A 23,983-nucleotide genomic window follows, 5' to 3' on the forward strand; every position below is an offset into this window, starting at 1 on the left:
ATTTGCAAAGACTGTGTCAAGATGGGAGAGAAGAAAGAGAACAAATTATTTAGGCAATTCTGTAAACAATCAGACACTGTAAAGTATTTGCTTTGAAGAAGAAATGCAAATTTTAAACAATGTCCAAACGCTGTTGATAGGTTTTGGTTTAACAGTTAAATCAAAAACATAAACTGTGAAGTACTGTGTTCTGTAATTGCCATTCACATTTATGAATGTACTGGCCAGGTTTTGGTTTCAGACAGGCTTCATTATGGCCAGGTAGATTGCCATAGTATAGAAATGTTTGCTTCCTGGACCCAAAGACTCTGCCTCAGAGCTCTTTCCCATTGTCCCTCTATGTGGTGATCAGGATTTAAATCTCTTATTTAGTAAGTCTCTGTATGAGAAGCTGTACCATAAGTAAATTGACTCTTTGATTTTTACAGCTGAATTGACTTTGTCCAAAGTCTGTTTTACTGCACCTCAGCTGTTATGGCGACCTTTCCTCTGCAGCAGACTTGTGCATTTTTTACTGTCTGTAGAGTGTCAGCAGGAACAAGATGAAAAGAGAACAGTGTAGCCTCTCCAAAAGCCTCCTTTTGGTTCTTTAGTTTGGTTCTTTCTCTTTTCTCCTTCTTTTTTTTTCTTTTTTTTTTCTCCTGAGCACTTGATTTCTTTGCCTACCAAATAGCAGGAAGAGAACATGGTTTTCAAATCCAGTGGCATTCAGCAGCTTTACTGTGAATTCAGTATGAAGTCAGCCACTTAAAAATACTAACAGAAGCAGGTTTCTGCTTTAACTAGGCATTTTTCAAATTTTATTTTCTTCTCCATATCTGCACTTTAAATAAAAAAGCAACACATAACAAAAAGAACTCATCAGACCATATAGGAACCTTTCAATTCTTGAGCACAAAGGTCAAAGATAGCTCTCACTGACTTCACTGTACAAAACCAAACTCCTTTCTCTCCAGTAGTTTATGGAGAATTTGGAAAGAGGTAACAGGAAGGAATGCAACAGATGAATTCTTGTGTAGATGAGATGAAAAAATGGAAGGCAAATAAACAGCTGTTCTTTTGCTGGAGAAGACTTGGTGACAGGTGAAACAGCAACTGCACACTTTTAGATTTCATTATCCTAGTAAATACAGTCAGAATTGTGCCTCTAATAGAGGAATACTTGTGCAATTTTAAATTAATTTAGTTCTACTGATTATCTCACCCTAACTGCAAGTGCATTTGCTCCTTTTTGGTTGTTCTGTACCCAATTTGATGGCCATTCAGTGCCGAGAATAATTACATTGAGAGGACTCTGCACAATCTGATCTTTTTTCCAACCAGTTTGTTTACTTTGTTGTCTGGTATTATAGCAGAAATTTGCTTATCTCATTATAGCTTTGAATGGTGCAATATGAAGTGTATATCTTTTTACATAGAAAACTCAGGGTTTTAATTAAAATTTCTCTACAGAAGTATATAACATATCCCAGTTCTATTGTCCTTATTAAGGGAGGTGTCTCATTTTGGAAGAGATTGACTGTTTTATTGCATTGTGAGGAATATCAGACAGCAAGTTTGTAGAACTACAGTGGGATCCAAACCCTACTTGTATTCAAAAGAGAGCTGGTGTAATCTAGGTTTTTAGGTCTTCCTTTGGTTGCTTTTCTATTTTGGTGATGTGACAAGGTAAAAACAAGTAGAATTTTTGAAAAAATATTCTGGTGGTGGTGGTGGTGGTGGTAATAGTAGTAGAAGTAACAGTATTATTAATTCAGTAATTTCTTTACAAGGTGCTTCCTCCAAGCTTCATGATTACTAGTCACCACATAAAAGCCATGGGCTAAGTCACCTGTGCACCTCAGCTGCATGTCTGTGGCTCTTGTAACAGCAGAGTAAGCACCAAAAGTGCTGCAAACATTTGCCCAGACATAAGTTGGCATGGATATGTGTGACATTTTCTTTTCTGTGAATATTATAAGACAACTTACTTGCACACCAGTACACTAAATATAAAAAATGTCTCATTTAGTACCATGTTTCAGAATAAACAATTGCTCAAATCTCTTCAATGTTTGCATTTCAGCAAATTCAATATGTGAAAAGAAATCCAATGAATCCACAGGAATCTTGGATTTCTGTTCCTTTTTTTTTTAAGAGTTTCATGTTCATTGTTTGTACTTCTGTTCTCAAATACTGAAGCATATAATTTCACAGAAGGAGGAGCTGGTTTTCTTACACTGATTTTGCCTTTTTAATGGATATTCATGTTGCAATTTCTCATTCAGTGAATCACCTAAGTTTTATGAACTTTTTGGGGATTTTTGTTTTTTTTGGTTTTGCTTTTTTTAATCAGAAGGCAGCATCTCTATAGGGTAGCCCACAGGAGATGTCTCCAACTAGTGGAATTTATTGGCTTACATAAGTCAGAGTGCAGAAGAAGGGTCAAAATAAGGCAAGAGATCTGTATATGTATCCTGATTTCAGTAATTAAAATTCTGAAGGTGTCTTTTGTTCATACTGCTTTAGGCATTCCAGAGACAGGTGCATGAAAGCCTGACTCAGCTGGAGCTGATCAATAAGCAGTATCGGCGCCTGGCACGGGAGAACCGCACTGACTCTGACGGCAGCCTCAAGCAGATGGTTCATGAGGGGAACCAGAGATGGGACAATCTACAAAAGAGAGTTACCTCCATCCTACGCAGGCTAAAAGTATTCCATTTTTAAGACTTCAGTTTCACTACTCTAGTTGTGAATCAAGGGTACTTCAGCAGCTTTCAGTTTAATGAATTTGCACAGTGTTTTTGAGGGGACTTCTACCTTTGGGAGAGGAAGGAAGCTCATCAGTTCACTTAGTCCAAAGTAAACAAATAGACTGTAGGCAAATGCTTGGTGACATCAAACACCACCTTCCTCACAGAAGATAACTTTCTTAGGTCAGCTAATTGCAGCTCTAGATGGTGTTACTTAAAAAGGAACCTCAGAAAGCATGTAAGAAATTAACAAAGAAGGTGTACTGAGTTTAAATTGGGTTTGATGGGGATGAAAGTAGTTTTCCTAGTATTGCTGAGGGTTTTCATGTTTCTGGTCATTTCATGCCACTCAATTTTCCACTCTCCAGCATTTTATTGGCCAGCGGGAGGAGTTTGAAACAGCACGTGACAGCATCCTGGTATGGCTGACAGAGATGGACCTGCAGCTCACCAACATTGAGCATTTCTCAGAGTGTGATGTCCAAGCAAAGATAAAGCAACTTAAGGTAAAGAATGATAGATACATGAAAAATGTAAAGAATGGATAGTTACAGAAGGAGGAATGAAAGAAGGGAGGAGAAAAAAAACATGATGGTGAGAAAAGAATTTTAAGAAACATTATGCAGAAATGCAGCCTGACATGATTCCTTTACTTGCAGGCCAAGACTTCAACCTCAAAAGTCATGAATTATGTCAAATTCCAATATGTACTTCTCTGTCAAAATAGAAAATCTTTGATCTATGAAAAATGTAAAAAGAAAAACCAGGGGTGATAGTGTACTTTCCTGCATCAAAATAGGAAATATTAATAAAAAATATTTATGTAAGGTCTTCATTATTGCTAATATCTAATAATTACTACATTTCTCAAGCATTTATGCATCAGAAAACTCCTTCTCTGGAGAGAGCAATACCAAATGTCACATTATCCAAAATTCCACTGTGCTAGATTTAGCATCTCTGTTCATTCTAGACATTTGATCATTTGTATGGCTTGTTTAGAGACGAGATTTCTTTCCAAATTCAACAAGTAAGGAATGAGGTGGTAAACCATGAAGTATCACTGGTTTTGGCTTGAAAGACTGTGGAACACTAAATTTAATTTATTTGCTCATTGTTGTTCATGATAAGAGTATTTGGCACAATCCCTGTTTGTTACCCACACCGTTCTTTCTATAAAACACCTAATACTTGGATTTTTAATTACCCACATTGTTGTCATGTTGTTGTTGATAAAGCATGGGCTTTTCTTTTACACAGGCTTTCCAGCAAGAAATTTCCCTGAACAACAACAAAATTGAGCAGATAATTGTGCAAGGTGAGCAACTCATTGAGAAAAGTGAGCCCCTGGATGCAGCTGTGATTGAAGAAGAGCTAGATGAGCTGCGTCGCTACTGCCAAGAGGTCTTCGGGCGTGTGGAGCGCTATCACAAGAAGCTTATCCGCCTTCCTGTGTGTATATTTACATATGTTTTTACTTGTTTGGTCCATTGCAAATTTACAAATGTGAAAATGAGGAAAGATGTTGAAATGAAACCTAAGGAACTTTCCAAATGTCCTGTGGTTAAATTTTGTTGCAACCCTGACCATCTGCCGCCTTTCCATTACATGCTATTTGTGTCCTGTTCAGAGAGCAAGCTGACAAGATCAGGAATTTCTGTAAATCATCCTGGAAATGCATGCAAATTGGAGATTTATAAAACTTTATTCATGGGAGTAGCGCTGTGGTACTAATCATAAGAACATCTCCCTGCACTGTCACATAGTTTGACTGGCAACTTAGTGAGCTGTTTTTAAAAAAAACCACAATGATAAAATGATTTTTCTCATCAGAAGAGACAGAAATTTATCTCCAGAATTGAACACAAGCTCAAAAGTGGAAAAGGAAAACAAAAGGAGAAAGTGAAAGGAAAACAATTTTTGATAGCTCAAGTCCTGCTGAATGAAAAGAACAAAATACAGGGGGTTGAAAATATGAAATAACACAGTAAGAGTAATACTCATGATAAAGATCACTTATGTTTTCTATTAATTGATTCCAGACATTTTTCTAAGCTAATATTTGCATTGAAGTAATATCAGTAAAAGTCTGGAGATATTTGCCTTATGTGAGACTTTATGTGCCTCAAGTAATTAAAATGAGCTGGCATTGTGATCTTCTTTGTTATTTTGGATTTTTAGTACACCTTAAAAATAATGAAGGGAAGCTGCCAAAGGAAATGTGCAAAATGCAAACCCCACCAGTGTGCCTGTCACCTAATGCTGCTTTATTTCACTGACCCAGGCTGACCATGCGGTGCCTCTGCACGTTCCATTGATCGCTTCTGTTTGCATTATGCTTCTAGCTAACAGATGACGAGCACGACCTCTCAGACAGAGAGGTGGATCTGGATGAATCAGCAGATCTCTCTGACATACGCTGGCATGACAAATCTGCGGACAGCGTTCTCTCCCCGCACCCCTCTTCCAACCTTTCGCTGCCTCTTTCCCAGCCACTGAGGAGCGAGCGATCGGGGCGAGATACCCCTGCGAGCGTGGACTCCATCCCCCTGGAGTGGGATCATGACTACGATCTCAGCAGGGACCTGGAGACAGCCGTTTCACGGGCGCTACACTCAGAAGAAGACGGAGAACAAGAAAAAGACTTCTACCTGAGAGGAGCAGCTGGCATAGCAGGTATGGTGGCAGACTGAGTGCTCTGTTTTCTACAAGTAAGAGAAAGGCAAATGTTATATGTGTGATTGTGTGGCCAGGATTCTCATGGAAAAGTACTTTAAATAGCCCCTGATGACTTTAAATAGCGTTTCCTAAGTGATCTCAGTGGCCCTCTGGCCTTAGAGACAGTGATGGAGATTCCTGGATGACGACAGCCTTGGAAAATGGCAGAGGCACGCATGATATGGCAGGGAATTGGCTGTGTATCTATGCGTGAGGCCTGCCAGATGGGATATGTCATCTGTAACAGCTCTGCCTCCTAAGTTATTCTGACTAGAAGAAGCTATACTGGATATGGCAAAAAGTACAGAACAAACTAATGAAGAAATGCTGTGGAAGAGACCCACAGAGAAAATCATCAAGTGTTTAAGTAAATCCTAACTCTGCCCTGATACAGGCAAGACTCTAGCAAATGAGTGTTTAGTCTGAGGTGGGATCTTGGGTCTTGTTCTGCAGTGAAGTTAGAAATCTTTTCTAAGTGTTTGTGCTTTGTGTAATAAATCTTTACAAGTGAGAGTGCCCAAATGGAGCTAGCTGTGGGATAAGACATACCAGTGTATTTTACTCTGATCTTGTGGCTGTCTTTTGCTTTCCAGGTCGTTGCTCTGGGAATAGTCAGGTTTGCCTGGCTCTTAAGAGATTTTATAGCAGCCTCCCTGTGTTTCAGTCTTCATCTTTTTCCTTCTCTAGAGAGAATGTTTGCTATTGGAACAATTTAATTAATCCATCCCATGAAAAGGACTCCTGCTGTAAGGAGCCATCAATTCAGAGTGTGCTTTTATTTTTTCAGATGTAGAGATCCCTGAAACTCTTGAGGCCTATGTAGCACTCACAGAAAACGCCCTCAAAAACATCTCTGGTAGGCATCATAAAAGACTAAGCATAGCCAGATGCAAATACCATGGTGCACAAGTGTAACTTCTTTCTCTTCTCCTAGCATCTGCTATCTTTTCACAACTTACAAGATAAATATTTCTTACATGGCAGCATTGACATATTAACTTAGAAGTATCCTCCTGCTTTATTACTTTGCTTAAAGGTACCATTGGGGGCATGGATGAAACAATGATGTCTGAAGTCTTAGCCCTTCGACCTTGGCTAACTAAACTGATCCTGATCTTATTGGTCTTTTTTCTCTGGTGTCCATCAACTGGACTTTAATACATAGTTACATCTTAAGGCAGAAGGAAAAGGTATAGAACAATACCTAATTTTTCAGATTTGCGTATTATTTTTTTTAACACAGCCACATCTTGGATTATCATGCAGATATAAGCTTTTAGTTTAGTTGTTGTTTCATGTGATCAAAATGTCAAGTTGAGGTACTGTATCTCAGTCTCATATACTGGAAAATTTTCTTTTCACATTGCACAAGATTAAACCTTCTTTCTCATTTTTTGATTACTCTCTTGGAGGAAAGAGATGCATTTGCAAGTACTTTTTCTCTTGATTCACAGTTTTCCTCTTAAATAATGACTTCATTGCTATAAGCAAACAATTAAAATCTTAGTGTCTGTGACACAAGCCTCAGGTTCACCATCCATTTCTATTTACTCCCCAAATTAGTGAAATAATTTTATTGATTAAGGGTATGAGTAATAGCAGTACTTATGGGAAAAATGTGTTTAGTTTTCTGACCCGTGAAAATTTTTTTAAAGTAATGAGCAAAAAACAATATTGAGCACTTTGTCCTGTCCATTTGGGGTGAGATGGTGTTATATATGAAAAAAGATTAATCATCCAAGAGGCTCAGTTTTTTGTAATTCGGTGGACAGAAGGCTCTCCTCTATTCATGTTTCTTATTGTGTCTTTAGGAATAAATTCAAACTGTCTTTGTAAACAGATGGAAATCAGGCATAGTAATAGAATATGGATAAGAAGGATCTCATGGGGTCCTCTAGGCTGCAACCTGCTTCACATTAGCATTGTCTGTAGCTAATTTATATCACAGAATTCAGCTGACCCCTACAAGGAAACTACAAGTTAGTCCTTCTTCAAAAACATTGATATTGATTCCCAATATCTTGAATGAATAATTCCATCTTGCAGATATGTTAAGCATGATCTTTGTCAAGTACATAATTGGAAAAATGCTATCCATTTTGCTCCTTAGCGTGGTTGCCCAAAGCAGTCATGGACTACTTGCTGCAGGCCTCCAAGATGTCCAGTCATCTATGGATTTTGACAATATGATTATAACAGTATCACTTAGCATTTGTGAGGCCACTTTTAGTCTCTAAAATTGTATACAAATAGGATCCTTTCATGCAGATGCAAATTCTACTGCTTTTTAGTGGGGAGAAATAATACAAAGAGAAATGAAGCTACCAAATTTTTACATGGATTTAGATCATAAAAATGGGGATTTGGGTTATGGGGGTTAATTTGACAGTGCTTGTGAAAGGGAGCAAGGTGCTTCCCAAAATCAGTGAGGTTAGAGTATGCTTTGCTGAGAACTTTCTCTTTAAAAAAAGACAAGGCATTCAATATAGGGGAAAAGCCACTTTAGAATTATTTTCAAGCCTACTTTAAACTGTGGACTCTTCTATAGTATTCTTATGGCAAGCTTGCTCATTGGTATAATCTTTTGCTAACGCTCTCTAATGTAACCAGTTATCACTTAGCTTTGACATTGTACCACTCATACTGCTGCTGCCACCTTTCTCCTTCACTGTCTAATCTAAACAGTATTCCTAATATCTATTCTGCCTGGGCAAGGAAAAAAAAATCTGGAAAATTTGGGGTGACAGTCCCTCTTTTTTGGTATTGGTACAGGTGAACCGGGTGCCCTGGAAGCACATATCCGACAGCTGGACAAGGCCTTGGACACCAGTCGCTTCCAGATCCAGCAAACAGAAAACATCATCCGTAGCAAGACACCTACAGGACCAGAACTGGATTCCACTTACAAAGGATATGTGCGTGTGTTTTGGAGCCCCAGTCAGATATGCACCCCAAGCTTAGCTTAGCTCAGATATTGAGGGAAATGCAGCTGCTTCAGCAGAGCAGCGATCTGTAACTGCTTCTCAGGCTCACTTGTGTGCTTACTACCCTTGACCACATGCTATTGGTGTTTATGCTATTAGCGTGTTTACAACAGCATTAGAGGAAGAAATACATTAGAGGAACATGACTCTAAGGAATTTATTTTCCTATTACATTTTTGCAGATGTCTAGAAGTACTTTCTCACACATGTTTTTATCCATCTAACGAAGATATCCTTGTTTGAAATTCCCCTGGTTTTAAAAGCATGTTTTATAGCTTCAGGCACAGTATTCATCTTGCTAATGAATTATAAGCATGCATCATATAAGCAGGGTTACATGTATGGAATCCCTAATTAAAAAGCTTTTTCAGAGAGGTTTTCTGAAAGATAAATTTCTCTCTAAGCCATTCAAATAATTTTATTAAGGACAGAATGTAAAAATTATCTGCCTGCATGCATAGTAATATTTCCACATTTAAGTTAATTTTCTTTATCAATCTTCTAGTGTCTTTGCCATAGTGTCTTAAAATTAGAGAAGATGGCACCTAAGACATCTAGAACAATTTGGCATAATGGTGCTAAGTTATTTCTGTATAACTTATGCTTTAGGCCTTTATTATCTGCATATACTTTTTTTATAGTATCAGCGCAGATTGTTAGAATAATAGATCTTTTTCTTCACACTTATACTTACTGTTGGAAATTTCTGGAAGTTGTATTGTAATTCTCACTGTCCATACATTTAGTCCTGTACGGTGCATATTGAAAAGGAATATTTTGTTTGTTAACACAGATGAAACTGCTGGGTGAATGCAGTGGAAGCATAGACTCAGTAAGAAGGCTTGGATATAAACTGAAGGAGGAAGAAGAAAAATTTTCAGGTCTCATTAACATGAATAGTACTGAAACACAAACAGCTGGTAAGTAACATGTGGTTCATTTGATGAGCAGTAATTATGGAAAGCAGCACACATGCAAAGCTTTTCTGAATAAACACTTGGTATTATTTACTGGCATATATATTTACATGACTGTCTGTTACCATGTTCTGTTTAACATTTTTAGTTAGGAATAGTAAGGAATTGTAAGTATTCCTTGTGTATGCTGTATGAAGAGTTTAGGCATACAAGTCCGTTTTAAGAACCCCTTCATATCATGAAGCATAACCCTAAGCCTTTCAGGAGGTCCCTGTGGATGCAATGGGGTTTTTTTTTAAGATTTCTCTTGAAAAAGGTTGCTTATATTGGTGTACAAAACACCTTGGCCAGCATTTGTTTCTTCTAATATTAACTTTCACCTCTCAGATTACCTGCCTAGAGTAAAGAAACTTATTTTCACCTGATAGAAGTAATCACCGGGCTAATTTTAAACATCAGCTGTAGAAAAAGAGGCAGCATGGATTGTGAAAGCATGGATTCCCAGAGACTATAAAGGCATCATCCTCATTCTTAGCGGCATCATCTTCATTCTTAGCTGCATCATCCTCATTCTTAGCTTGACATATAGTCTCTCTTATTTTTTTGCGGATTTTTATTTGTAAATTTTAAGTTGATGGAGTGATACAGCTTCTGCCATAACATTTCAAGATAACTAGCAAGAAGAAATAGTCCCTTATTTATTTCTTTCTAGTGCAAGTGTTTATCCAATGCATCAGCAGTAGCTAAGGCAAATGTAGTGAGGTGTGACCATTAAACAGTGATCGGCACAACTACCAATGAAAATAATAAATACCTGGTTAGTTAGATGTATTAATATTTCTTGTCTGGTTTGCACTTGTCTGGTAATTTAAAATGTCTTTTTTCCAGCATAACCTGTTTTAGAGACCTGCATGTATCATCTTAATTCTGCTCATAGAAGTCTGACATTAGAAAGCAATAAAATTGCCTGTTGACTGGAATCATCCAGGTTCTTCATTCTTTCCCTCCAACATCACTTTCTTCAATCTAACTTCATTTTTAAAGTTCTTAGTGTTTGAGGCTTAGGCTTTTTACAGAGCATCTTTTTGCTCTGATCAGTATTTGGTTTATGCAATTGTGTGTGTGTGAAGCTAGTGAGTTTTTCTGGCTTTTGTTGAATTTGGTGTTTGTAATTCCAGGTGTCATTGAAAGATGGGAATTAATCCAGGCTCAAGCTCTAAGCAAGGAGCTGAGGATGAAGCAGAACCTTCAGCAATGGCAGCAGTTCAACTCCGACCTTAATAGCATCTGGGCTTGGCTGGGAGAAACTGAAGAGGAACTGGAGAAGCTCCACCGCCTTGATCTCAGCACTGACATACAAACTATTGAGCTCAGGATTAAAAAACTGAAAGTGAGTTTTATTTCTCTGTTCCATAAGTTACCTTCTAAAACTGAGTGCAACAGGTATGTTGAAGAGGTTGCCAATAATTGCAGCTGGTTTTCTCCACACTGTGGGCTGCTGCAGGTAAAGTAACTGGGAAAGTGATTTTCTGAATCACCTTTTGGAAGGAAAATGTACCTCTATCCAAATGAAGTTTTGGAATAGTAGTTCTGCAGCAATTCTGTAATCCCAGAATGTCCAGATAACTCCTGATGTCACCCAAATTGATGAAATTTTTAAGAAGTGCCAAGTTAGATCACTTCTCTTTTACTCAAATTGGTAACAAAATAGCTGGTTCAAAAGAAATGCCTCACTGAGACATTACTACTTTGTGTGGAGGAATGAGAAAGAGTCCAAAGGTGTTGTAACCTACCCTGTGTCACCAGTGCAACATAGGAAAAATTTGATGCCACTGTGCAACATTCCTTTTCTTCTTCTGTCATCTCAGGAGCATCAAAATCTGAACACTACTTCCATCTCTCTTGTGTATTTCACAGCTATAAAGATCTGCAAATGTGGTGGTCCACAACTTCGCATTCAGTTACTAGTTTCTTACAAGCATGGGCACGAAAATATGTGACCCAATGTCATAATGCACTGTGCCTCATGCCAGGGATGAGGTGAACAGATAGTAAAGGCTTTTTCCGGCGGTGATCCATGGGAAGCATGTCAATGATCATCTTCACTCTAATCCAAATATAGCTGCCATAAGTACTGCAGAGGTTACTGTGACATCGTGCTTTTAAGTAAATGCTGTAAAGTAGGTGGAAAATGGGGCATTTCATAAGAATTCTGTTCTTATCTCACCGTCTCTTTGAAAGCCCATTAGTACCCTCTAAACCAGTGGAGGTGGGTTTCTTTTGTGGCTTCCAATGTAAACAAATCAGAGTTTTTATACAAGTTGTGCTTCTATAAATTTAAGTTCTTTATACTCTTTGTATGTTTTTGTTTCTCTCAGTAAAAGCTTTTATTTTAAAGTACTGATGACAGCAGATTCCACTTGAAAATATGTTGGTTTTCATGTTTATCAGCAAAACTGAAAAGTGAGGGCAAAAGTTTTATTGTGAGCTAAAATACAGTTGTGCTACATGTTTAAATTCTTTTGGACCTACTCTGTCTTTAAAATATCTGAAACATGAGCCAGATCTTTAAAATTCAACTCTGACTTCAGGCTTTTAAGATTTTACAAGTTTAATTGGCTTGCTCTTGTTTATGCTCACAGTAAAGTTTTAGTAGATGTTAAAGAGTGAACATTTGCAGAGTCACAAAGTGAGCCCAAAAGCATCATATCCAGAGTAAAGGGACTGTTACAGTATGGTGCCTTTCTGCAGCTGCTGGTAGCAAAGCACTGCAGTCTTGTGGTGCATTCTCTACTTTATGTTTCTGAAAGTCATGATTTATCAATTTCCCTTCTTTCTTCCTCTATGTCTTACCATCAAGGAGCTGCAGAAGGCAATTGATAACCGCAAAGCAATCATCTTGTCCATCAATCTGTGCAGCTCAGAGTTCACTCAGTCTGACAGTGAGGAGAGCAAGAAGCTCCAGGAGCGCCTGTCCCAGATGAACGTGCGCTGGGAGCACGTGTGCAGCATGATCGAAGACTGGCGCAGCTCGTTGCAGGATGCATTAATACAGTGCCAGGTCTGTACTGTGCCTATTTCAAATTGTCAGCAGCCCATATACTGAAAATATAGACCATTTAGTTAGCTGTTGTGCTCATGATCCATACGAAACTTACCCGTGAAAGCCATACAGTTTTGGTGTATGTTTTTCTCAAGGATACACCTGTGTTACCTAAAACATGTATTTACAGCCCAATATTTACAAAATTTGTCATCTCTGGAATAGTATTCTCATATTCTGTTGTATACTTCTTGGAAATTATTTTATTTAGCTAGTAGAATGTATCAGAAGATAAATTAAAAACCTGAGTTTGACTGGAATATTCTGCTACCCTGTTAAAACCATGATTCATCATTTGTAGGATTTCCACGAACTGAGCCATGGTTTGCTGCTTTGGTTGGAGAATATTGACAGAAGGAAAAATGAGATTGTGCCCATCAATCCAAATCTCGACTCAGAAATACTGCAGGATCATCACAGACTTCTGATGGTAGGACTATAATCACCCTTTTCTCTCTCAAAACACATCACCAGAAAAACATCTAATCAGATTTCTCTTTCTCATGAGGGTTAGCACTGTACATTGTGTGCTAACACAGAACTGTGGGACCAGCTTCAGTGACTGACTTTGCCTTGGTAGGGAACACCACTCTCTTTCCTTAGTAGCACATGTGATGTTAAATCTCAGGCAATTACTAGACTGCTGTATATCCTCCTGTCAGATTAGAAATTCATTGCTTCTCTTCTTTTTTTCCATTTCTTTAATTTAAAATGATGAGTTTTGTGAGTTCTACTTTTTTTTTTTTTTTTTGACTGCTATTAAAAAAATTTGATGCTTGCCTTGGTAACAGCAAATCAGACGTGAGCTGCTGGAGTCTCAGTTGAAGGTGGCATCACTGCAAGATATGTCTTGCCAATTGCTAGTCAATGCTGAAGGCAAGGATTGTCTTGAAGCCAAAGAAAAGGTACATGTCATTGGAAACAGACTGAAGCTGCTCTTGAAAGAGGTTACACGTCATATTAAAGACCTAGAGAAAATTCTTGACATTTCAAGCAGTCAGCTGGTAAGTCACGTCTTTTTATTCCTTTCTGTTCACTGAGCGTGTTTCCTGCTGTTCTGACTGCCTTTCTCTGATCATTGCTATTGGCTGCTCTGTTTCTGTGGTTTGCAGTGCTTACCAAGATGGAACATGTAATCTTGAATATCATAAAGTAGTCTTAAACTTCATATTGTAAATATTTCTTCTGATACGGGGGGAGTTTAAATTCAGTATTTTTTTTCTATTTGGTGTAGCAATTACTGAACTTCTTGGTTTGTTTACCCTGCTATTACTGAATCAGTCAACTGGCAAAGTATATGAGATAATTATTCCAGTAGCAGTACTGAAAATTATAATATGTCAGCTGTCACCGGAAAGTAAGTTAATGCACACTCTGTCAAAGAGAGAAAAAAACCCAAAAAATAAATTCTGTAATAGGGTAAGGAGTCCCTAATATGTGCCTCAGGCTGTGAGCTATAGTCCAAATCTTTTCAAGTTGTCGTGTACCTCAGTTATTTGAGAGGGAGTTACACACGTGTCTTTGCCAGCAGTGACAGATACAGAGTAAAGATTTCAAGGCTCTCCTTTAGTTCACTTTTTTAAAAGGACTTGGATTAGCAGAGTTCTTAAAGCACAAGAACTCAGCTCTTCCCTCCTTTTAGTGGATTTCTACCTGTTTAATTAAAATCTTGGTAGTACCAAACCCTTCTTGTAGTTCACAGCCAATGAAGAACTGTTTTTTCCCCTGTATTGACTTTGGTGGAAAATGTGTCACCTAAGCAAAGGAAGTTTTAACTATTGTTTGGTTTTCTTTTCCTTTAGGGCTGACAGAGAAAACATGTCTTAGTCTTTTAAAATTTGGTAGCAAAATTTAGCTGCTTTATTTTATTTGGCTTGGAAATAACTCTGCTGGAATTTCACTCAGGGTAATTTTTCTAGTTTGCTTACCTGTGCAGCTAGTTGCTGTATTTCTGAGCTCCGTTCCTTCTGAACTTTAGGAATTGTCCTCATGGTCTTCTGATGAATTAGACACATCAGGCTCAGTGAGTCCTGTATCTGGAAGAAGCACTCCAAGCAGACAGAGAACGGTAATTTCATGTAATTTATTTTCTTCCGCCTCTTGGGTGGGAACTATAGATATCTACAGCAGTTCTAGCCAGCTGGAAGTCACCCCTTCCCACTTGATAGGAAAGGAAATGGCATAAACCAAAAGGAAAACACAGCTGCTTTTCCCAACCCTGCTGCATATCCCATCCTGCATGAAATCAGAAGTGGTAAATACTATCTGAAACCAGGGCTGTCAGTGTGGTTGGTTTACCATGGTATGGCATGTCGTGTCTCTTGTATTTTGCTCTAGTGATGGCAACACCCCAAAGTCTGGTCTTGTCTGGTATAATCAGTCCTCCATTTCTGTTTGGCCTTCTCTTCAGAGCTGCTTCATCAAGAATCTCAATAAGTTCTTTTGTCATTTCTGATGCAGGTTGCAGATGGTCTTATTGAGACTTTGGATGAATGGCTAAGTAGAGCTGAAGGGCACAAAAACATTATTCAAACCAGCTAGCTGTGCAGGACCTAATCAATGGCTACAGTGGCAACTCTGGAGTTGTCCATTTACATCGCTGGCACAAAATTCAAGAAATATAGCAATACATGCCTAATACTTAACACTTCCATACTCTGAGCCCAAATTGGAACTGCAATTATTTTGTCTTTTTCTGCAATTCTATTGGTTGATTAATTTGCTTTTTTCTTTAGTTCTTAAGACAATCAGACTGGTTTTGTTTTGTTTTGTTTTTCCATTTGCACTTTTTTGTAAAGCCTCTGAGTTCTGTCTTGATAAATCTATGGCTCTTGAAATTCATTTATTTTTTTAATTTTTGTTTACATTCACTAGTTTCCTTTTAGATGCTAGTATGAGAATGTAAAGGAATACTGGCTTTTCCAAAGGAGAAAGAATATAAACCTTAACATTTTATTTCAGAGGTCAATGCTTTTGTCTTTTAAATTTAAACCTAAATAGTTTCTAATAACTCTGATATCACAGGTGTAACTGAAGGTTGCCTGACCATTACAGGAAATGGAGAAGTATTTTACCATAAATCTATGTTTAGAGAGCATGTAAAATTATCATAGGTTTCATCTTAATATTTTAATAAGGATTTGTCTGTCTCTTAATTTGTTATTGTTCATATAGTTACTACTGGTTTGTTTTTTCCCCTCCATAATTCATAGCTAAGTTGTATGATTCCTTTCAAAATTCTGGGTTCTGCACCCACACAATTTTGAAGACTAAAGTGACACTAAAGTGTTCAGAATTTCAGTGCCAAATACGCTGATGCTAAATAAATAAATACTAATACAAAAGAAATGTAATCAGAATTATAAACATCTAACTGCATTAAATGATCCAGCAAATACCTGTGAGTGCAAGAATGCCCCTACCATTATTTGGCCTTCAAAATCGTGGGGTGCAGGAGAGACAAAACTTGCCAAAGGAGGGTCTTGGACCTTTTTCCCTTGAGAATATTAATTTTTCTGCATGTGAATTTTAAAATCTATATATTCAACTTTATAAGATAACATCTATTTCATATTGCCTATTATTTGAACTAAAATTCTAGAGACTTTATTTAAAACCCAGAGCTACTGTTCATCAAAAAAATGTCTAAATGTTATTACTGAGTTCACTATGTATGTTCCAATAATTTGGAACAGCTAGGTGCAAAGAAAAGCCAGTTTCCTTGGTTCATGGGTATTGGTCACTTCATTTGATTTTTTTTTTTTATGTTTCCTTTGCTGCACTTTTAATTTAGTTTCATCAGTAGCTTGTCTTTATTTGCCTGGACTGAACATTCTTCTTTCTTTACCCCCTGTTCATTGCAAACAGCCACGGGGCAAATGTAGTCTCTCACAGCCTGGACCCTCTGTCAGCAGTCCACATAGCAGGTACCTTATTCTCCTGGTTTCCGCACTCTGTTCTAGAACGCCAAGAGGATGATAGAAATTGGCTGTGGTTCCTCTCAGTCCCACTGACTCCATCAGGGGGTCAGGACTTACACAAGCGGTAACTTCCCTTTTGTTAATCCTTCAGCAAAAGGGACTTCCAATTACTTCAGATTCTCTGTTAAATAGAGATACAGGCTAATCCCTGGACAGCTGCAGCTTTTGCTTCACAGAAATCCCATGTAATCAACATTTATTTTTCATATGCCTGATCAGAGTGAGTGTATGTTTACAATTACGATTTTTTTATTTTGGTATGATTTAAGACAAGTGCTAGTAAGTTCATGGCAAACACTTTCTATCATCCTCTTTACCTCTAGATATTAAATTAAGGCAGGTAATAGGCCAGTATCATATTCTAGAATTCACAAAACCCACAGATCTGGATGAGACATACTAACATCCTTTTATTTATTTATTTATTTATTTATTTATTTATTCTTTTTTTTTTTTTTTTTCCCTGAAACGTTTTGTTCAGTTTGTGGGTTTTCAATACTTTAGACTCAAAACTAAAAGTCAGAATTTGAGAGTATTGAGACTCGGGATCACTTTCTCTCCCCTCCTCAGACGAACTGCAGTATAACATGCTAACACTGCCATGGCTCACCCAGTGCTCGCATCCCTGCATTGCTCCGGGAGCAGCATTGCCCCATCTCTGTCTGACCAGTAGAGAGCAGGCGTGCAGCTACAGCTTCTTGCTTTCCACGGTGTCTCCAGCAACCTGTCATCTCTGCAGCTAACAGTGCTTCTGCATTCTTGTTGTTGTCACTGTGATGTGTGTACCTTCGCTCTTTCACTGATTGGTTTACTAGCCTCAACAATTAGGAAGTTTAAAAAAAAAATTAAAAAAAGCAAAGGAGCAAGCCAATGTGTGTAAAGGGGACATCTTTTGCTATTTCAGTGTCTTGCACGCTGCTAAAATAATTAAAAAGTGTGATTAAGGTATATTTGTTCTTATTAAATCTAATAATAAATCTCATTTAACCTAAATATCATTCTCTGCATATCAAAAATTAGCTGATTTGTTTATAAAATAATTCCTGTTAGAGTCAAAGATTTTATGTTGGAAAGAAGAAAGCACAAAATTAAGTAAGTTTTTTTAAAAATAACTCCTGTTAGAGTCAAAGAAGGAAGTGAACACTAGATTTAATACAGTGTTTGAGCCACAAACAAGCAGACAAAAAATACCTTAGAGCATTATTTATTTTCATTAGCAAAATCAAGACTTTATTCTCATTACAAATTAAGTAAAGAGCAAAACTGTTTACCATGTAGATATTTACATAAACACTTCTTTAAAAAAGTTTGCTTTTCATAGGTAGTTAGGGACTGTGAGTAAAGTGGCATAGTTGTAAAACCATGTAACAAATAGAACAAGTATCTTTTACTGCTTCCACACGCACTAAGAAACTGCCTATTTTTAAGGATTTTTTCCTTTGAAACAAAAGGAAACCACGTAGAAAATAGGGAATATATGTAAAATCTATCTTTCTGTCTGATGGAGAAAGAGAAATAATTATTCATCTCCAGTCTGCTATGAAGCTTGGTGTTTTGTTTCTCGTAGGGAGAAAAAAAGGGAGGAGAGGGGCTTTACTCTGCAGCCACTAACAGCGAGGAGGAGGGTCGATGTCTTTGACAGATCAGGACGCTTGCACTAGCATCATTGTACTCAAGGAACACATTGTGTGCGCTTTTCTACTCTCCTATGTAGTCAAACCACTTCTGCCAGCCTTCTGAGGTTTCTGGTTGTAGGTGCGAGCCCCTGGCTCGAAGAGCAGCTAGCAGTGTTTGGCAGCTTGGGGATCAACCCCTGCTCTAGCAGTGGCATTGCTGTGGCACCTTTCAGATCAAGGCTTTCCAGCACTGTTTATTAACACATCTTGTAGCAGCACAACACAATGTTCAATTTGTCATTCAGACAAGCATGGAATACGAATGAGTCACTGCTGAATAGGAAACTTAATCAAATGCGCAAGCCAGACAGGTTGCGGTTGATGTATAATGCGGTTTTAACTGATAATGCGGTACAAGCTGTCACTGTGTTCTTTAATATTTTGACATGCCTCTGATCAGAGTACTTTGTGTTTGATCTTGCACTGGATCAGCAAACCCTGGTAGGGTTTAGTATAAAGGAGAAAAAAAGTCAATCGTAAAAGGTTTATCACACAAGAAGGAAGGAAATTTCATCTAAAAAATTAGAGGGGCCGTGCTTTGTGTATAGTATCAAAGTGTCATATCACTTTGCCTTCTCCATTATCACCACAGAAAGACAGGCAAATACAGTGTGATGCTAAGCAAGGTACAGGATTAAACTAGACAGTACATTGTGGATTTAACTGGAGTCTCATCCAAGCAGTACTAGTAATTGCGTGCTAGGTGAGAAAGAAAATCCAAAAAGCAATTCCTCTTTCTTCATCAGTTTAAGAGAGCTGTCATAAGTGCACACCTGTATCTTTGTCTGTGAATTTTTTTGAAGTGATTAAAATGTTAAAAGATTAAAATAGTGGTTCAGTTTGCTCAGGGGTGTTTACATTGTCTCTCTTGAGCAGCTCTATTCAGGTCTTGGTGCCACAGTGCCAAACTCCATTTCCTGCTCTCCCCAGGCCTCCCCAAGTGACTAGTGGATCTTAAAAGGTCACTTGCTGTTCCTGGAGCAGACCAAACCACATCACTCTTTTTGGCTTTGCCCACAAAATTATACTCATGGCTAAATAGTAGCTCAAACACAAGGTTTGGGTTTGGCTTGCCATGATTCTTTTCCCAGTTATCTCCCTCACTCTTAGGGCTTGTTACTTAAATATCATATACAACTGCTGCTTCTTAAACTTATTAGATTCATCCACTTTTGTTCTATGCAAGAAGCCAATCCTATCTGGTATTTGCAAAGACCTTCAGCATCTGTCATCATAGAAATGAAATTTACTATTCTTATATTTTGTGCAGTAGTCTTTTAATAAAGATATTAAATTAAGGCCCATTCTTGATTAACTGCAGTAAATAACATCCAACTAGGCCAGCAGTGCTTCATTCAATGTAAGCCTGTTTTCTTCATTCCATTAGTCACTTAGCAGTAAATTAACTTTATTTCTATCAGCTTCACTTGAATGATAAATTCCTTTTTGATAGCTTTCAGATGCTTACTGCAATACAGATTGGTTACATCAACCATATTTTCCTTGGGGAAAAAAGTAGCAATCATCTTTACAAAAAGGTTCCCCTCTGAGCTGAAATTAAAGTTCACTTTGACCGTCCTATCTATATCCTGGTAAATTAGCTTCTCCCCTCTTGAAATGCTTAGAGGAGAGTTCCAATATCACTGACATTACAAACTCTCAAAGTAAGGGTAACTGTTGCTTGCACTTAGATTAATATATAAAATTTCTTGACATGAAGAAGCTTACTGTTGGCCAGGACTGCAGCTGTGCTTTCTTCTTTCATCTGCTAAGCAGGAATTGTGTACTGGAGTGAGTAGCAGATGGCCTTACCTCTTTGCCTCCTCACAGTGTGACAAATGGTGGAGCAATCAGAAGAGACAGCTAAAGAGACAATTTCAAGAACAGAAATTAGATTTTTCTCCAAAGTGCAGCACAGTACTTCACCTTTCCTTTCTCCTGCCAGGGTAAATAGGTGTCTGTCCTTAAAACTAGTGAGCTTTTTTTTATTAACAAGGTCTAATTTTAACCATCTCTCCTTACCAAATCTATTAAACACTCTAAGATGGCCCATTCAATGTTTCAGCCAATTATGTAGATTGCAGAGGTGGGACTGCCATAAACACAAGCAGTACAGAACTCAAACTTTTTATAACTCCCCCTCTGAAGATGTTTTTGTAACATTTCATTATTTGCTTTTTGAATTGTTTCCATGCAGTATTATTCTTCAATACCCTACTTCACTGCAGAAAATATGGTTTGCTGTGAATTGTTTTAGTTTTTGAAGGTTTGTGTTCTTTTTGAGATCAGCCATGCAAGCTTACATTACAATTTTTTTTTTTTGTAAAACACAAAGCAAGAAGTGCTGGATCATGCTACTAACGGCGTAGGAAAAAGAAAAGAAAAACCAGAAAGAAAAGCTTTGCTACCGTTTGATTCAGATTTTTGGAAATTCCCCTTCTGATACCCAGTGTTGCCCCAGAGTAATTCTGGGGCAATGAAGAAAATGACACTTTGCTCATTATCAAACACCAGTTAGCAACTGCAGAAATGTGGTCACTTTTTGATTTGGATTAACAACATTTATACAATGACAGCCTTGTAAATAGGTAGGCTGTGCAATCAAATGCTTGGAAGGTAATTAAGCACTCCTTGTTCCCTTTGTTCCTGCCTCAGTCCATTAACTTTCTGTCTTGGTATTCTCAGACAGTAGAAATCCTGATCTAATTGAGCTTTTGTATGGAATGCTCTGGTGCTGTTTAATGTGCCATGTCCTTTGAATATCTCTTTTATAATATGTGATCCTATGTTATGCGATAAGCAACTTTCCATCTGGGCTACAATAGTGTGGATTCAGACAACACAAGATCTGATGTTTTGATCATCACTGCTTCCTGGAATATTTAGTTCAAGTTAATGATTTAGCATATCTGCTAAATTAGTGTTTAGGTATCTGTTGGCCACCTGAACTTTAAAATTTGCCTGGCTTTGTTGAAGTCCTCATATAGCACCTCAGTGGGGTGCCATATATATATTTATATGAACAAGAAAATAAAATACTCTCAAGCACAGAAATAATTATTTTCTGAACATGTGCAAAGGAAACCCTTGCTAAGCCTGGCATTGTTTTGAAGATGATCTTTTCATTTTTGGATGCTTCCCCACACAGAGTCAGATTTATCAGGGAGACAGGATCAAAAGAACAAGGGGGAAGTCAAAGAAACACTAAGGAACCATCACCCCATACTTACTTTACTGGGGAGCATTTGACCACAGCCAATAAGCCTCATTTCTCACATCTATTTATGAGAATTTTTATCTCTTAAACTTTAGGAAATTATAGATTTTCTGAAGCCTCATGATCATAGCAACCGTGCAAATGTATTATAGCAACTTGTCTGAGACAAAATTCATGATCTAATATCCTAATAGCAGAGTTCTTGAAGCAAGGTACTTGAAGGCTCTGAGTTCTTCCATTTTTGGCTTGTGCTGAAAGACAGTATTTTCTCATGCCATTTAATTAACGCACTGAGACCATCAGATTTCATCTTTCCTAGTCACTCTTTTCAGCTCTTGACAATTTCAGTCAAAAAGAAAAATGTGAAATTTATGTCTTTATCTTTCATTAAATAATAGAATGGATTTTTGAAGTGTCCCTTAGGAAATACTTGTGTTAGATCTCTGCTGCCTTATAGATGCATTTAGGTATGTGCCACTTCAAGTCAGATCCATCAACATCAGGGAGAAAATCACTTGGAAGGTGATGATGTCAAATCAGTTGAGCAGATAGATTTTAACTGCTGATTCTGTGCAAGATTCAAAACACAATGTGCTTTGTAGAAAATAAGTCCCCATTATCTGTATATTGGTGTATTGATTGACAGAAAATTATGGAACTGAATCTCAGTGCATTATACCCTTATGGATACTTCATACATAAACAAATGTAGAAACTTCTGCAAATCAAATGCAACTGGCCATTTTAAACAAGTAGGCCCACCTTTTAGACAGCATGCATTGAACAAATATGGCAGGTATGGGCCACCTTTTATTTTCCCCATTTGCTATATGTGCTTTAAGTGGAGAATCTTCCCCAAAAATGATAAAGGGGCTGTGGGGTCACAAAGACCCTTCTATTGTGATCATTTGGTGTTTTTCTACCCAGTCGAGAAATCTGGGGTCTCTTAAAAGTGTAAGGGAAATAGCATGTTCACTGAAAAATACCTCTGCAGTTGTCAATCAAAGTCTGTGCAAACTGTAAATAGGCCTTCAGGGGAGGTTGAGGGCCCAAGGGCAAGCTCTGCTGCAGTAATGTTTTAGTGTATTCAACTGCCCATCTTCTTTCCTCAGGTCCACAAGAGGTGGCTCAGGTTCCTCCCCTTCTGAGGCTGGGCCAGCGTGGCGGTGCCCATCCTTCTTCCTCAGAGTCCTCAGAGCTGCTCTGCCACTTCAGCTGCTCCTGCTGCTCCTGATCGGGCTGGCATGCCTGGTGCCCATGACCGAGGAAGATTACAGCTGTGCTATGGCAAACAACTTTGCCCGCTCTTTCCACCCCATGCTGAAATACATGAATGGTCCTCCTCCATTGTGAAGGAGACCTGTGGGACAGCAGGAGACCTTGCTGAAGTGCTGGCTGGGAGCAAGATAGTTTTAAAGGGTGACAGGGTTCAGCGTGGCAGCTTTACCTGTCTGCTGTTGTCACTACTGTGCCCGTATCTTTCTCTGCTGGCACTCGGCTGGAAGCACTTCAGTGTATCAGTATCAAAGTGCACAATGTATTACCTGAGTAGCATCATTTCAATACTCGCATCCTGGGTACTAAGGAGGATGCAGTGTATGTGAGGGAAACCTCTTCTGTACAGCTTTTGGGATCTTTTTGCCACTTTATATCCAGGTCATTGCCCTGTACTATGCATAGCCAAGGACTTGATACTGTAGATCCTTTCCTGTGTGCTGCTCCAAATGACCCATTAGCCAGTCTTTGTTAAATACCCTCTCAGTATCTACAGTATACAAAATAACCAATGCTTAAGGAATTTTAGAGCATTTGTAACATACAATTTTAAAGAATCTTGTATGGCAATGTATTATTCCCTGTGGTTTCTGTTTTAGGCATGGTGTTCTAACTTTTGCTTTGGATGCACAAGGTGTAAATCTGAGAAGCACTTTTTTAAGGTTTAAAAAAAATGGATGTAATAAATAAGATTGCAGAAGTTTTTATGAGGAAAAAATGTTGAATGTCAAGTTGAAAAACAACATATTTATGTATGTACAGTTTGCTAAGCCAAGTTTTGTTTGTATTGATTTCTTTGCATTTATTATAGATACCATAAAATATTTTGTCTACGTGCTTTTTAATGACAACTATGGAAACTTCTAAGTTTAGAATGAGATATGTATGGTGTAAAAAAAAAATAGAAGACATCCATATGCACCTCAAAAAAGTATTAAAAATTCTGTAACAAATTAATGGTGTTAGGTATATGTTTGAATGACAAGATCTGGAAAATGTCAGCTGGCAGAATACATGGGAAAGTATCACATAAGAAGTTGTGCTAATATTGAAAGCAGTACATGTTTTGGATTAATGACTCATCACTTCAGGTTTTTCTTTTTTTCAAGCTGCTTCTTGGAGTTCCCTCTCACCTGTGTGGGGCTTTTTTTCCATCTGTATTTCTGTGTATGCACTCATGTTCAACCTTTGACAATTGGAGTTGCGCCAATCCACACTGAAGCAGATTTTTTCCTGTGGGTATACTGGAAACTTGATATTCTGATATTCTTCATATTCTGCATAGCAGCTCAATACCAAGATAGATTTTTATGTTTTACCCATCATTATTTTAGTGGAATAGGCCCAAAACATAAGTGTAAAGAGAAGAATAAGAGAACAA

General features: G+C 37.9%; 1 protein-coding gene across 19 annotated transcripts in view; it reads left to right on the forward strand.

Moving 5' to 3' along the window:
- Positions 1–23,426, forward strand: part of SYNE1 (spectrin repeat containing nuclear envelope protein 1) — a 289,195-nt gene extending 265,769 nt beyond the window's left edge. For 12 of the 19 annotated variants that reach the window (XM_071435338.1, XM_071435357.1, XM_071435347.1 and 9 more), the window contains 14 exons: positions 2,509–2,691; positions 3,101–3,238; positions 3,993–4,184; positions 5,078–5,408; positions 6,238–6,306; positions 8,223–8,365; positions 9,228–9,354; positions 10,530–10,741; positions 12,212–12,412; positions 12,756–12,884; positions 13,246–13,458; positions 14,433–14,522; positions 16,322–16,380; positions 22,440–23,426. In XM_071435338.1, coding sequence (XP_071291439.1) covers positions 2,509–2,691; positions 3,101–3,238; positions 3,993–4,184; positions 5,078–5,408; positions 6,238–6,306; positions 8,223–8,365; positions 9,228–9,354; positions 10,530–10,741; positions 12,212–12,412; positions 12,756–12,884; positions 13,246–13,458; positions 14,433–14,522; positions 16,322–16,380; positions 22,440–22,680 — 2,328 coding nt within the window. In that variant the 3' untranslated portion in view covers positions 22,681–23,426. The remainder of the gene's footprint in view (positions 1–2,508; positions 2,692–3,100; positions 3,239–3,992; positions 4,185–5,077; positions 5,409–6,237; positions 6,307–8,222; positions 8,366–9,227; positions 9,355–10,529; positions 10,742–12,211; positions 12,413–12,755; positions 12,885–13,245; positions 13,459–14,432; positions 14,523–16,321; positions 16,381–22,439) is intronic. The other 7 variants (XM_071435390.1, XM_071435409.1, XM_071435494.1 and 4 more) reach the window with 4 other exon arrangements.
- The last annotated feature ends 557 nt before the right edge of the window (positions 23,427–23,983 follow it).

Source organism: Agelaius tricolor, unplaced genomic scaffold, assembly GCF_023055355.1.
Source record: "Agelaius tricolor isolate 1412-34295 unplaced genomic scaffold, bAgeTri1.0.p SCAF_1, whole genome shotgun sequence".
Classification (NCBI taxonomy): domain Eukaryota; kingdom Metazoa; phylum Chordata; class Aves; order Passeriformes; family Icteridae; genus Agelaius; species Agelaius tricolor.